General features: G+C 33.7%; 1 protein-coding gene across 2 annotated transcripts; it reads left to right on the forward strand.

Moving 5' to 3' along the window:
- Nucleotides 1-1,951: 1,951 nt before the first annotated feature.
- LOC123908720 (2-hydroxy-6-oxononadienedioate/2-hydroxy-6-oxononatrienedioate hydrolase-like) lies at nt 1,952-6,122 on the forward strand. 2 transcript variants are annotated; one of them, XM_045959438.1, is made up of 4 exons: nt 1,952-2,785; nt 4,733-4,825; nt 4,936-5,003; nt 5,100-6,122. In XM_045959438.1, exons 1-4 carry the CDS (start codon nt 2,156-2,158, stop codon nt 5,230-5,232), a joined length of 924 nt encoding a protein of 307 aa, XP_045815394.1. In that variant the 5' UTR covers nt 1,952-2,155; the 3' UTR covers nt 5,233-6,122. The 2 variants fall into 2 exon arrangements, with proteins under 2 accessions (XP_045815394.1, XP_045815395.1); XM_045959439.1 differs by having other exon boundaries at nt 1,958-2,785; nt 5,144-6,122.
- The last annotated feature ends 10,166 nt before the right edge of the window (nt 6,123-16,288 follow it).

A 16,288-nucleotide genomic window follows, 5' to 3' on the forward strand; every position in this document is an offset into this window, starting at 1 on the left:
AGTTTATATCATATAGATCATCAATAGAAAAATTTAGAAAAATTGAAAATCATTTGATATGTTATTGAGACACATCAAGATTAACGGTTTATTAATTAACGTAAATCTTGATGGGTCTCAATAACATATCAAATGATTTTAAAAAAAATTTAAAAAATTTATGCATGATCTATATGATATAAACTTTCAATCCAACGGTGAATTTCGTAAAATTCATATTTGATAGATCACTTGTGAATGGTCCACCGTAGCATTGACCCAAATTAATATCATTAATAGGGGTATGTTCGAAGAAGAAAATTAATGCGGCTAACGCTACGGTGGACCACTCTGTTTGACCACTGCACGTACTGATGCACAATTTTGTTCACTAATATTTTTAATTGTCTATTAGTAAAAATTGCTAATATTTACATTTATATATTATTAAAAAAATACGGTCTAAATAAGGTAAATGAATAATACATTTTGGCTTAAATGCAGTTTTGCCCCCCTATTTTGATTAAATCAGAATTTTACCCACCCTGTTTTAAAACGCGGACTTTTACCACCTCTGTTTTATAATTTTTTGGATTTTGCCCCCCCTAAAATTCTGCTTTCGAGTCACAACTTCAAAGCTTCGTACACAACTCAATTTGGATGAATAATTCACCAAACGGATATCGAAATGACCGTAATCGAGTTATCTTTCCACAGAATCAAACCTCACTAAATTTGCAGTTACAAAGAGAGATTAATTACCGTTTTAGTGAAGGTATGTCCCCCAAAATTCTGCACAAAATCTGCTTTCAAGTCACAACTTCAAAACATCGCACAGAATTTCATTTGGATCCATAATTCACCAAACTAGTACCAAAATGACCACAATCGAGTTATTTTTCCACAGAATCAAACTCCACTAAATTTGGAGTTACAGAGAGAGATTAATTATCATTTTACTGAAGGTCTGTCCAAATTACAAAGAGAGATTAATTATTGTATGGAACTACTACTGGTATTTTTGTCATGTCTCTCACCCTGTAGCTCATTTTTCAATAGTATTTACATGTCCGGAAAGCTAACGAAATTACCCTTGTTGTCATTTAAATTTCGTCAAATTTGGAGTTACGATGTGTTTGGTAGACGATGTTGAATTTGAAGGTCATAAGTAGATTTATGCAAAATTAGTAATTGGACAGACATTCGCTAAAACTGTAATTAATCTCTCTTTGTAACTCCAAATTTAGTGGGGTTTGATTCTATGAAAAGCTAACTCGATTATGGTCACATTATTGATCCAAATTGAGTTGTGTGCGAAGCTTTGAAGTTGTGACTTGAAAGCAGATTTTGTGCAGAATTTTTGGGGGACATACCTTCACTAAAACGGTAATTAATCTCTCTTTATAACTCCAAATTTAGTGGGGTTTGATTCTGTGGAAAGATAACTCGATTACGGTCATTTCGATATCCGTTTGGTGAATCATTGATCCAATTTGAGTTGTGTACGAAGCTTTGAATTTGTGACTCGAAAGCAGAATTTTAGGGGGGGAAAAATCCAAAAAATTATAAAACAGGGGTGGTAAAAGTCCGCGTTTTAAAACAGGGTGGGTAAAATTCTGATTTAATCAAAATAGGGGGGGCAAAACTGCTTTTAAGCCATACATTTTTGTCAAACAGGGTCTTATAATCAGGCACAGAGGTAGTAGATCATCTATAAGACAATTTAGAAAAGTTTTTCTAAATTTTTCTATAGATGATCTATATGATATAAATTTTCAATCCAACAGTGAATTTTGTAAAATTCGTATTCATTAAAATGTTATTCATGATCGGTCCGATTTTTAAAACACGACTTAGAAATGAGTCCCACTCTCTGGCTTAGTTCAATTTAGACAAATTACCATTGGACACGTGACGAAATACGTGATCCATATTGCTCACTTGATCCACATCGGTCACTAACTCTGTCACGCACACAAAACAAGCACTGTAGTCTCTTGGCAACGTAGCAAACCAAATTCCAAAATTCAATTTCATCGCTAAAATATTTCTTCATTCTACCAAATTGATCACAAATTCACCATTTACATATCCATTATAGCATTTGTTTATTTAAATTTTTCAGTGAGTTCTAGAAACTGGTTAGTTGTTAGTTAGTTATTTCCAACCAACCAATATGACGCAGTGTTTCAGTTTAACAGAAACAAGAAACTGGTGCTACCGGTCAACATTCACTGGCTCAGGTCTCCGTTCCACGATAATTGACCTAAAAGACGGAACAATAATGCATTGCTGGATACCCAAAATCCAAACTGAATCAAAACCGAATCTACTCCTAATCCACGGACTCGGAGCAAATGCTTTATGGCAATGGGGTAACTTCATCCGCAATCTAACACAACACTTCAACATATACGTACCAGATCTTGTATTCTTTGGCGGATCATACACAACCCGACCTGAAAGAACAGAAGCGTTTCAAGCGGAGTGTGTGATGAAGGTAATGGAATTGAAGTGTGTGAGGAGTGTGAGTGTTGTGGGATTGAGTTATGGTGGGTTTGTGGCATATAGTATGGGTGTGAAGTATAGGGAGTTTGTGGAGAAGATTGTGATTTGTGGATCAGGGGTGTGTTTGGAAGAGAAGGACATAAAAGATGGGATTTTTCCTATTTCTGATTTGGATGAAGCAGCTAATATTTTGGTGCCACAAACACCACAAAAGCTAAGGGAACTTGTTGGGTTTGCTTTTTTTAGAGCTCCTCTTGTTGCTTGGTTACCTTCTTGCTTACTCCTTGATTTCATTAATGTAAGTATAATATTTTACTCTCTTTTTAATCATATGATAAAATCAAGAGTTAAGGAGGCAAATACTTTCAGTTAACTTTGTCTACTATAGATTATGTTAATAAGAGAAAACTGAAGGGATTTAAGAGGGGTTTTTTCAAAATAATTAATCCTCTTAGCGGAACAATCCCGATGAACGGATCTTGATTAAACCATTAATCACAAATCAAAGAACACAAAACCACAAGTTTATGTGTTTACCTCTTGAAGTGCAGAACCTTTGAGGTAGAAACTGTTTCTGATCACGACCAAAGCAAAGTAGCGATGCATCTACTCAGTCCACACGAACAGAACTTCTCCGATGACCGGTGCTAGCCAATTCCACCAGAGATTCAGAGAGAATAGGGTTTAGAGAGCGGCGGCTAGGTTTCACTTTATGAATTAGGTTAAAACTTTTTTAAAACTTCATCACAAGGGTTCTATTTATAGAACCACTTGTGTGGTCATCAAGCCAAGCACTGCACCGTACCTTACGGTGGACCGCATTTCTCTATTTTTCATAAATTAAATAATAAGTCATACTTAATTATTTAATTACTAATAAGTCCTGCTTATTAGTTTATAAATAAGTCTTACTTATTTATTTCTCTCATCTATCTGTCTTTTGTGTGTGACCCTATAGGTTCTCGTAACGTTGGCAATAATATTAAATCACATATTTAATATTATAAACAGTGAGCGGTATCTAGCAACACATCATTGCTACCCAAGTGACGAGAATGTCATGTGATCTGACGAAACCTTTATGTGATAACGATCGTGTGTATAATTACCCCTTTGCCCTTATATCTATATTGAACATAAGGCATAGATCGTGTCACCCTTGTATGGTTCAATATCTTATTTCTTGATCCCAGAATATACTGAGCAACGAATAAGCTCAATATCTCATATTGACTTAGTTCGGCATGGCCACGCATTTTGTCAGTCATATTCCATCAAGAGGCCTACAGATATTGCTCCTGTTATGTAGGAGGGGCAAATTCCATCTAGGTCACTCATGTCCCTCAGCATGATTTATAGAGTACCCATCATCCGACTTTATAGTCATCCTGTTACGGACAATGTTTGAACGGCAACTAAGTACTCTACTCCACATCTAGGGTCCATAGTGGTTTCAGGTCGAAGGGTGGTATACACCATTATCACTATGAGAATAACTTATGACACTTTTCATAACATACTATGTAGCATTCTCATGGCGGGTCAATCCAATATAAATATTACTCCTAATATTTATATCTATGTGAAGACTTGATATCTCATATCCATGATTCGTGAGATGAAGTCATCAATCTACTCACATAATAGTCTCTATGTTTTACTATTATCCCACATCACAGTAAAACTTGACTATGGATACTTTAAGAATAGTGTCATTATGTTTAATGAAGTCTCACTATTAAGTCACACTTAATGTTCCATTAATTAGACTAGCTATTCTAGGGACTTTATTAGTTTGAAACAAACATAATAAAGAAATGCCTTATTATATATATTAAATATATAAATCAAAGTCATCATACAAAAGACGATTCTATCAAAATAGATTGGCTTTTAGGGCTTACTCCAACAAAAATAAAGAGTGTACCGTGTATATGTAAGGGTTGAACTAGATATGTGTTGATATTTCAAGTGTGAGTTGAATCTCATATTAGATGGAAAAGTGAATGTTGAATATTTTATAATTGAGAGGATCCATAAACATAATGCCTTAAGGTTTTGTGTTAAGAGGTGACGTCATACTCATTTATGTTGTTGTTCAAGGTTCAATGTGATGTTCCTCAGACCCCTCATGATCCAACAATATATGTCTAAGCTGCAACTTTTAAGTAACACAAGCCTATGGTATTAGATATAATAAAGGGGCCAAGCAGAGTGTGCTAAAATTGGTGAATTATTTGATTAGGCAATGTGCAGGGAATATGTACAAGAAAAGAAAGAATTGATCAAAGCCATTGCAAAGGACAGAAATCTTTCTGAACTCCCTAAGATATCTAAGGTTCATTTCTACCTTCCTCTGAGTTGGATATTAATGTTTTCCCTTATTGTAATAATTTTGTAATAGTTTAAACTTAATTAAGAGATATCATTTTCATTTTTTTTATGCAGCCTACATTAATTATATGGGGAGAACAGGATCTAGTATTCCCTTTGGAACTTGGTCATAGATTGAAAAGGTTAGTATTTTAGTAAAGTAACACTCTTATTGTACTTGTTTTTGTTGTTACTAGTTAAATTTGAATTTTTAAGAACTCATTTGAGTTGAAATATAGGCATTTAGGGGACAATGCTCAAATAGTGATCATCAAGAATGCAGGGCATGCGTTTTGTGCGGAAAAGGCTAAGGAGTTCTACAATGTCTTGATGTCCTTTCTAGTGGATTCAAAGCCACCAGGACAGAGATAGAATGGCACCAGAGTATTAAAATACAAAAGGATACGGCAACATGAATGATATTGTTGGAACTTGAAACACAATCTCTTTTTTTTATTTATTTGTGTTAAATAAGTTTTTTTTTTTCTATAAATATCTTAAATTGCATTTTTAGTTTATAGAAAAAAATTCAATAACAAGAACAAAGTCATCAACGGGGGGCCATGGATGATACACGACCACTATTTGGTAGTCCGAGAATGGACACCAAGTTTTAATGCATCCACTGCGAAAATTGACAAAACGTCCTATGGGCTATTGCATCAATGGTGGGGAATCCTATCAAAGTGGATCTTTATACTTTGAAGGTTGCTCGTGATAGATTCACTCGTATGTGCGTCGAAGTCGATCTCACAAAGCCGGTTGTTGGGCGTGTAGGGATAAACGAAGAATGGTACCAAGTTCAGTACGAAGGACTACACATAATTTGCACGCAATGCGGTTGCTATGGCCATTTGTTGAAAGATTGTACTCTGCAAAAGAAGAAAATAGCAACAGAGAGGGTGCATGAGGATGAAGAAAGGGTTGAACCGATCAACGAAGTCAACAATACTAGTGGACCGGACCAGGTTTGCAACGAACCAAGCCAAAAAACCAGTGAACCGGACAAAGAATTAAGGGTTTCAAGTATTTTCTGTTGGCAGAAGCTAGAGGATTTTCTGGAGGCATTTGGATTATGTGGAACATATTAGATATTAAAGTCCATCTTATTAAAACTAATTTTCATTTTCTCCATGTGTAGGTACAAGAAAATACTTTTTACATTTGGCCAATGTCAGATGTAGACGCACTAGACATAGTAGGTAGACACGTTTTACATCTGTTTCGTACTTCAGCTGATGTGAAAACCACTTTTCATTTTATTTTTTTTATAAGCAAATTGTTAATATATTACAATGTTATGTTAGTTTTTCTCCAACTTCTTTAACTCTTAACTCAACTAGTTTAACCGGCTGAGCTATTTTTAAATTATTTTTAAAAATTAAATTGGACGTTTTATATCTGGCCAAGTTTTCCATAGATGTGAAATCTTCACTTTGTTATTTTATTTTAAATCCTGCATTTTTTTAACCCATGTGGCAGCATCCAAAACATAACTTGCATACAAACATAATTTCACAACAAACACCATCCAAAATAAAAAATCAAGAACATGATACTACAAATTCCACAACATATAACTTAAACACCATCCTAAACTAATAATCAATGAACATGATACTACAAATTCCACATCATTCAACATCTGAATTAAGACAAATAGTAATGTTAAAATAACTTCACACATACCTAGCTCCCTTTCTAAATCAAGATAGTTCACCACACTAACATGACTAAAACACCAAAGCCTAATACTAGCTCCCTTCATAAAAGGATCATTTAAAATTTTCCTTGAAATTTGAAATAAACTCTCTTATATAATGAGATAAAATTATATAGACAACAGGTGTTTAAGGGTGGTTTATGTTAGAATATTTTCTAATATTTTGTGGGCTGCAATCAATTGTGGGTTTTGGTTTTAATAAAAACGGGTTGATGTTGTTGTGATCCATTTGATGATGCTTAAGCCCGATAATTGTGATCAATAATAATGGGCTTGAACACTAATTCTGATTTGTGTAGAAACAAAGTGTAGGCCCAACTCTAGAGTTCATGATGGGTGGTACTAGGGTTGTTATCTTATAAATAGATAGGCTAGGTCCCCTTTGCCGTCACGTTGTCAAGCTAGCAATAGGCTGAAAGCTCATTTGTTGTCTTCCCCATCAAAGACCTCAAAGACTGGAGCATGTGATTAGGCAGAGGAAGACCTTGTCTAGTATATCGATGTTTTCGATATTGGTGCAATTCCGGTAACGTTGCTTTGTGATTATGATTATCAAGTAAGTGTGTTCTAATCTCATATAATATATCGACCTCTAAATTATTAATTATTACATGTGGTATCAGAGCTCCTATTATATGATTTAGAACCCTAATTTTGATGAATTGAAAGATCACCTAATACCTGCCGTTCTTGAAATTCATCGATCAATAAGTTGGGGATTATTTTAATTCAAGGTTTTGGCTTTGTTAATTTATTTTGATGAATCGCTATATCGCGCACTGTGTTTATTTTGAAACAGTCGTTCATGAATTTCTTCATCACTATTTGACGGGTTATTAATTTTATTTTGGTTGATTTTTACATTACTTTGTTGAAACTTAATGTTATATTATAGCAAAGTTTTGTAGAAAATTTCTTATAAGGGGTTATATTCCTTGGTGCCATGTGAACAACATCCTATTGAACGTAGAGTGGTCGATTTATTTTCCAAGAAACCTATTTTGCTTAACTTCATATGTGAATTTATATAATACTCATATGAAGATATCGTCTTGCTCAGTCAATTGTTTATTTTGTTTCGGAAATTGTTTTGGATCCCATGATATTTGACACACTCAGTTTCTTTTTTTTTTAACCACCAAATTCTTATTTGGCACATATGTATTTTATTTGTCTTGAAAATAAAATCTCTTGATTTGCTAAATATCTGTGCATATTCCTTACTCTTTTTATATGACACTAATATAATTTGTATGTGAAATTTATTTGCAAGATTATCTCACTCTCCCACATTTGGGTGTCATATTAAGGAATTTATTTGATTTTATTTATTCTATAAATAAAATATCGAACGGATTTATTAACTCTTACACCGTGTTTGGCCTTTCTTGACTTATAGTTGTTCACGGTAATTGCCTTGTGGTGTGATTATATTGTTCAGATTTTTGTTCTTTAAGTTATATGTGTTGTGCCTAATCAAATGCTAAGTTACACTCTTTGAAGTAATATGATCTCTCCCCAAATTATACGTTTTGGTGATCAAAATCCACAATGAATCCTTATTTATTTTGTCACTCTGAGAAGATTTATATATGTCATGCCAATTATATGTTTTATATGGTTGTTTTTATTGGAAAATAAGATTTCGGCATTTACACCATATTTTCTCTTACTTATTATTTGCTCAGTGATGACTTTATTTGTTTTTAACTAAAAAAAGGATTCTGGGCATTTATATATCATTTTCTCCCACTGATTTGCTTAGTGATGATTTTATTTGTTTTTAATTTTTCTTATTTTTATTGACACTTTGATAAATATCACTCTCCCGTGTCACATTAAGGAATTTATTCCATAATCATCTAATTTGATTTTTGTTTTATTTATGGAATAAAATTGTAATTTCATTTATGCCCAAATTTTCCATATATATAATCAATTCAAGAATATTTGATTGATTTGAAAATTATATTATTAGTTTTTAGGAATGAGATTATTTTGTGAAATTTTTAAATATTTGGTGTTGATTAATATGAGAACTGTATACATTTTTTTTAAAATTATATTCTCTAGTTTCGAGCCTAAAATATTATTTAAGAAAATCTCTTTTAAAGTTGTAACACTAATATTGTTAAATATTTTGTTAAGGTGTTACAAGTGGGAAATTAGTTTAGACTCAATTTTATTAATTATCACACCAAATATTTTAAGTTGCCTTGTGTTTTCTAACATGTTCACTTTTAAAAATTACTTATAATGTTTGTGAGCAATTATTAATTAAGGCAATTGGAAATTGAATTATCCTTGTATTGTTTATTATTAGAGTCGTTTTATTATGATATAACGGTTTATTATTGATTTGTGAACTGTTTGAGATGACACCGTAAAAGACTTCATGGTACTCTCGGATCATCAAAGTTCATTGACTCTATTTGCAAGGATGTAAGTCACACTCTTGAAGGTTAGTTGTGCAATTATTTTTCATGTTGTGACTTATTATACAATTGCATATAAGGAGAAATTTGTTTTCAATATCGTCTACTCCTTTTGAAATAATAAATGTGCAATTATATATGAAATTTTATTGTTATTTTCCAGAATATTCTAAAATTAGAAACTCTCTAATCATTGATTGATTTTTTTGTTGTGTACTCCAATTTTAAAAACTTTACTTTATTGAGTGGGAGTATTTTAAGTTTAATATTTTGAGAGTTTTATTCTGGATAAAATACAATTTTAAATTTAGTGTGACATTACTTGTCATGTCCATTGTGTGATAGAGAAAATAGTTGAATATTTGTTTAAATATTTTAACACTTTTGGATTAGTAATTCAACTATAATTCTCTATCAAGTGGTAGAGTTTTACATGTCAACTATTTATAAATGTTTATAGAGACTTATATTGAGGAGTCCTATGTTATTTATAAAAGTTCAGGACTATTTGCTTTATATCCTCAATAATATTTCAAATGAAGTCTCATATTATTCCGCTGCATAAATTATTTATTTATTATATTATATTGAGAATGCAAATTAAAATATAATGAGTGATCAGTTTAGATGCATTTAAATGATGCATATTTTTACTGAGTTGTATTTTGACCAGAGACAAAAGATAATGACTCCTATGCAAGAGATTTCATGCATTAATATAGGCCGTTACCACCAAAGTGGAACCACTTATATTATTGATTTGATGAAACTTTTCTTTGTAGTTTGAGGAATGTGTTTTTTAATTATTGATTCCTATGCAAGAGAATTTTGTGCGTTGGTATAAACTGTTACCACCAAAGTGTGACCGCTTATATCGATTAATGAGATTTTCTTTGTAGTTTGAGGAATGTTTTTAATTGTAACATGTAGTTTTCTGCCCAAAGGTGATTATTATATGTTATGATTAAAAATTAATTTTAGATGAAGTTATTGGAGGATGTATTGATCGGAGGAATTTGTCTGCCTAAAGGTGACAAATTTCAAAGTTCAATGTATACTCATTGATTAACTTATCTGAGGTTTTGACTAAGGTTTTGACCTTAGTTGGTGCATTCTGCCCAAAGGTGATTGTACTATTATATTGGCCTCTTTTGATAATACTAATCCAATTTGGTTTTGATTCAAATGAATTTCTCCAGTTATGTTTCCATTGAAATGTTGAATATCTTAAATTATAAGAAATGGATGCAAGACTTGGAGTTTCTTTAAAAATTGTGAAGGAACATTTGGATAAGTGAGAGTTTTAATATACCACTTGATTAGTGGGAGATAACTTATATTCTTTTGATATACTTGATTAGTGGGAGTTTAAAAATTTTATATTAACTCCTTCATAATGTTGAAATTATTTTAATCAAATATAAATAAATATTATAGCTCAGTGTTGTTGGGATCACTATGCCGGTGATCAACACTATTTTGGAGCTGAGACATTATATAAATAAATATTATAGCTCAGTGTTGTTGGGATCACTATGCCGGTGATCAACACTATTTTGGAGCTGAGGCATTATGTGAAAACATAAATAAATAAGCTCAGTGTTGTCGGGATCACTTAGCCGGTGATTAACACTATTTTGGAGCTGAGGCATTATGGTATCTTAAGAACCATGTAATTTCTCTGGCTTTGAGGCATTTGAGAGAAATTATGTCTAAAATATTGGAGCTCGATGTTGATTAGATCATTATACCGCGGTAGTCAACATCATTTGAGAGCTTGGACTTGTGGTATCTTATGGACCATTGAATTTCTCTGGCTTTAATGCATTTGAGAGAAATTGAGGACTGGCGAAGAAAATGATAGTATGGTTGAGATCACAGACATATCATTTTCTCGCTACACTCTACACAGATGACTAGTCGACGGAGTTTGGTGGTATTTGTAACCATGGAAGGTGTTGTATCGATAATGATATAATTACTGCTATGATTCGATATCATTCAACTTTTGTTGGACGGAGTCTTAATTAGATGTTGCATCTTGGGATCAATGTGGCCACGTTAAAATATGTTATCAACCCGAGAGTCGTTTTTCAAAATGTTTTATTCAAATTAAATATACACAATTGATTTTGCCCAAGTGGGAGAATGTTAGAATATTTTCTAATATTTTGTGGGCTGCAATCAATTGTGGGTTTTGGTTTTAATAAAAACGGGTTGATGTTGTTGTGATCCATTTGATGATGCTTAAGCCCGATAATTGTGATCAATAATAATGGGCTTGAACACTAATTCTGATTTGTGTAGAAACAAAGTGTAGGCCCAACTCTAGAGTTCATGATGGGTGGTACTAGGGTTGTTATCTTATAAATAGATAGGCTAGGTCCCCTTTGCCGTCACGTTGTCAAGCTAGCAATAGGCTGAAAGCTCATTGTTGTCTTCCTCATCAAAGACCTCAAAGACTGGAGCATGTGATTAGGCAGAGGAAGACCTTGTCTAGTATATCGATGTTTTCGATATTGGTGTGTAACACCCAAACCCATTATTTATATATTTCTACCTTTAGTAAAATCTTTTTCAAAATACGCAACGGAAAATCACATTTAATTTATTGAATATCGGTTCGAGTATTACACTCCTCTATCAAAATAATACTAATGTAATTAATTAGTAAAAACAGTGTTTATACAATTCTTTGAATCAAATAATGTATTTATTGATTATACAAAACAACCTAGATAAGGAGACTCTATATACATATAAAACCCCTTTTCCCGTGTCACAATCAGAGCGGAGCTTCGTCGACGACTCGACATCGAATACCACAAAACCTGTAAATCTGGACCCCCAACGGTCCAGCACATAACACATAAAAGAGAGTTAGGAAACATACTCAAAATATAAGTGTAAGTAAATGGTACTTAAACACTTCTTCATAAAAACATGCATAATCATACATTATACATATACCTCACCATCATTCATGCATATTCATATATCATGCATATACTTCATTTATCACATAATCAATCACCCACAAAATACACCAAATATATATTTTCACGTCGTCTCGGACAATACCAAAACATCAACAAATACACATAACTCAATTACAAATAGGAATACACATAAAGTTCCTAATGTAATCTAACACCACAAATACACGGTTCAGATTATGGTCATGACGGACCCTGCGTTGTTCATTTTATAGTCATGACAGACTTTACTCCTCACATACGGATTAACAATCAACATTTACCAAGTACGTGTCAAACATTATTTATCATAAAATGCACACATAATCCCTAATGCAATCTAATGCTTCACATTCATGCTATGTCCTCTAGACACCTCTAATGCATGTGGTACCATCTTCTTTATCAGAGTATCTCACCTCTAATATCCTTCTTTATCGGATAAATATAATCCGATATCCTTCTTTATTAGAATAACATACTCTAATATCCTTCTTTATTGGAATATCCAATATCACATATATTCATGAATGCATGTATATGTTTTTCATGAATTCACTCACAATCATTTTAATTAGCATTAAGCTCTTCATTTACTAATGTGGAACACTATCCAACATTACTTCTTTATTAAGATAACACTATACCTTAATATCCTTCTTTATCGAATAACATAATTCGATATACTTCTTTATTAGAATAACATACTCTAATATCCTTCTTTATTAAGTTGATTAACACCTTAATATACTTCTTTGATATTTAAACAAACATCATCAACAATCAACAACAATTATAATTCACAAATATAATCAACAATTCATCAACACATCATTCTTCATCAACAAGCATCAACAAGCATCAACAAGCATCAACAATCATCAACAATCATGTAAGAATAAGCCACTGATTGAAAATACATGCAAAGGAAGACAGCAGATGAAAAATTGGTGAAAACTGCAGTATTTCCGCCTGGGGCGGAAATTTTTACGTTTGAGGCGGAAGTTTACGCCTGAGGCGGAAATTTTTACGCCTGAGGCGGAAAAATATCTGAAAGGCTGGCTGCTCACTGTTTTTCCGTTTCAGGCGGAAATTATTGTGCCTGAGGCGGAAAAACATGCGTTTTCTACACAAAAACGCCCAAAAATCCCATTTTTCATGTTATAAATCCCAAAAGAGTTTGTATTCAAGTGCTACAAACATATCTAAACACAAAAGGACGGTTCATTTCACCGATCTACCATTTTTACTACGAAAAAGTAGAGATTTAACACTTTTACTCAAAACTCTCAAGAACACAAAGTTCTTGAGTTTAATCTTTCATAAACTCGTTTTTTAATCATTAAATCCGTTCATTAATCATGTTAAAAGCATGTTAAACATATTAAGAACCTTAGGAACGATTTCCATCAAGAAAATCCGTTCTAAGCTAAAACGAAAATGGGGTGGAGGAAGTTCGGGTGAGGAGAAATCGACATTCTCCCCTTCCTCGAGTCACCCACGAATATGAAATCTACTCTCTTACCTGGATTCGAAGAAAACACGACGAAGATCTCGAATCTCTAGCTCTCCCCTTGCTCTAGCTCCCAAGCTCTCCTCTTCTCCTCTCTCAAGAACATAAGAACATGAGAAAAATGAATTTCTCTTCTCCCTCTCATGGCCATATGGCGCCACACACACACACAAGGCCCATTGGGCCTCAAGCCCAATTGGCTTGGCCCAATAACACGATAACTCTCACTATTCGCTTAATAACTAAAGTACTCGATAAATAACTCTAGTTATTAACTTAATTAAAATGCCACGTTAAATAAAATATTTTAACACATTAAAATTAATAATTTGAAAATTGGGTCGTTACAACTCTCCCCCACTTAAAAGATTTTCGCCCTCGAAAATTACGCTACTAAAACAACTCCGGATAACTCCTGTATCCGACCTTCCAACGAAACGCTCAAAACGCTACACATTACTAAGTTTGACAAAATTAGTTTATCCCATCCAACACAATTTTTGTCCATTTATCAACAAGAGATCAAGGACGGCCAGTTCCTCAATTTGTCGATAAATATTCAACAATCATGATATCGGCACAAACCATTCTTATCAAACCGCTAAAACGTCAACTCCGCACGAAACATCCATAGATTCACATTCTACGGTACTCACAACTCTACCCCAAAACAGGTATAACCAATCGAACTCTCCGAAAGATACTTCCGTGGAATACTTCCACAACTCCATAATTCTCTGATTCCCTCATGAATCACTTAACCGTGTTACATCACTTATTCATATTCGAATCTTATTCCAACTTATCACTTGATAGTTTAATTCCAACAATCACTTGATGACCAACATTCTCAAACTTCATTGACACATGTTAAAAACTACCGTCTCTAACCGTCAAATTCCTTTTCTCACATATCTCCAATCATTGAGTCGAATCCAATACGACTATTCCATTCCCGAGTAATCTCTCATCCAACCTTTGCATTCCTTAACGCAACCATTTCCTAATACCACTCCTCGTTAATTCCTTAGTAATTCGCTACTTCAAAATTAGACCACTGCCTAAAATTGGTTCTCCAAACAATCATAACTTCTATTTCGTTGATTCCAAAACAACATCTTCAATTCGCCCATAATCCATCTATCGATGTTCCTCATCATCTTGCATTGCAACAAGCATAATCTTCTCTGTTTATTCACCCATCGGTTTCTTATTCACCTCCGACCTCTACCAATCATCATCTCTCTATGGATATCTATCTTTAAACTCCTCTTTAGTACATTCGATCCCAAAATCAAACTCTTGAATTAAATCCACAAAGCTCCAAATACTCGTCATACGATCTAATCCCATCCATTAAATTCTAATATAAGGTACAAGGTCTTCCAATACCAACTCTTTGTCTTAGTATTCTTACTAGCGACTCCTTGTCTACTCCCAACATGACATTTCTAGAAAATTTCTAAAAATTCTCGTCCAAAATACATCTTAAGTTTATTCACCAAATCACTACCGTCCCATCATCCATGATGAAACAATTTAAAATCCTTTACTTCATTGTCACCGATTGTGACCATACCTCATCAACATCCACGATGCATCTAACAAAACTAGTCTCTACCGACTCTTCCATTCCATGAATCCAAATTCCTTAGCAAATACTTACTCACTCTTATCTTGTGGGCACTACCAAATGCTCTCTGACACTTACCTTAGGCATCACCTTCAACTCCTTACTATATGTGCTCAAACACAACATCTACTCATATGTGCGGTAATCCTTTTCGCAAATTCTCACTTAACACAAGTCATTTCCAACATGACCTCCTACTACTCATTCTCAACACGTTCTCCAACGGCTAACTTTCTTATTCTTCATCATTCAAAAATGATACCTCTCATTTAGCTTCATCTCCACTTCTAGGATCTCATTCAACTTCGACACAAATTGCCCTGTCATTATCCAAATCCAATTACCCTTTCTTCGGCAAGCCTCTCACAAAATCCTTCGAATCGTTATCCTACTTCCATCTTCGAATTAACTCGACTACTCATACAATCCTTACTTCCAACGATTCAACAAACATACCAATCCTATTATGATATTTCTCAATTCCATTCTCATCTACTTTAAAACTTACTTCCCTTCCTTGATTAATTAACACCAACGGTTCACTAATCTTCACATCTCTTATGAAAATTACTTCACACACTAGACTTAGAAGTCCAAACTGTTCAACCAATTCAACCTACTACCATATGCACGACTCACATAAAGCTTCTTACTCAAGAATCCGGTACAACATCCGATCCACTTGGATGACAACTTACTTCAAAATTATCACCTCCTCAAGAATCTTAATCACTCCCTCTTCCTCATATTCGACTCCTTTCGATCAAACATGTACTTCAACTTTGGTCCACAAAACACGCCTCCATACTTTTAGTGCAACACACGATCTCCAACCGTTCTGAATACTCTTCATCTCACTTAACCAATCTCACTAACGCCTCACGGCGAAACACTTGGTCCGACAACTCCTCTTCTAATAGTTTCTCACAACTTGTTGCTCCCATTCATTCCACTTCGAACAACGTCACCACTTCCTGAATATTCCGCTTCAAGAACATCTCTACTCATCTCATCTTCTCACGTTCGAAACATCTCGGAGGGACATAACCTTCTCCCCCACTTATCTCAAACTCACTCGTACTCTTCCACTAGAACTTCCGGTGCTCACACCTAACGGTTCTATCGTCTCTAAACATATTCTTCCTAAGA

This window comes from Trifolium pratense, linkage group LG2 (assembly GCF_020283565.1).
Source record: "Trifolium pratense cultivar HEN17-A07 linkage group LG2, ARS_RC_1.1, whole genome shotgun sequence".
Lineage (NCBI taxonomy): Eukaryota > Viridiplantae > Streptophyta > Magnoliopsida > Fabales > Fabaceae > Trifolium > Trifolium pratense.

Coding starts and splice junctions, on each gene's coding strand:
- LOC123908720 (XM_045959438.1), top strand. CDS start 2,156: ATGACGCAGTGTTTCAGTTTAACAGAAACAAGAAACTGGTGCTACCGG. Junction 2,786..4,732: donor TACTCCTTGATTTCATTAAT/GTAAGTATAATA, acceptor TTATTTGATTAG/GCAATGTGCAGGGAATATGT. Junction 4,826..4,935: donor AACTCCCTAAGATATCTAAG/GTTCATTTCTAC, acceptor TTTTTTATGCAG/CCTACATTAATTATATGGGG.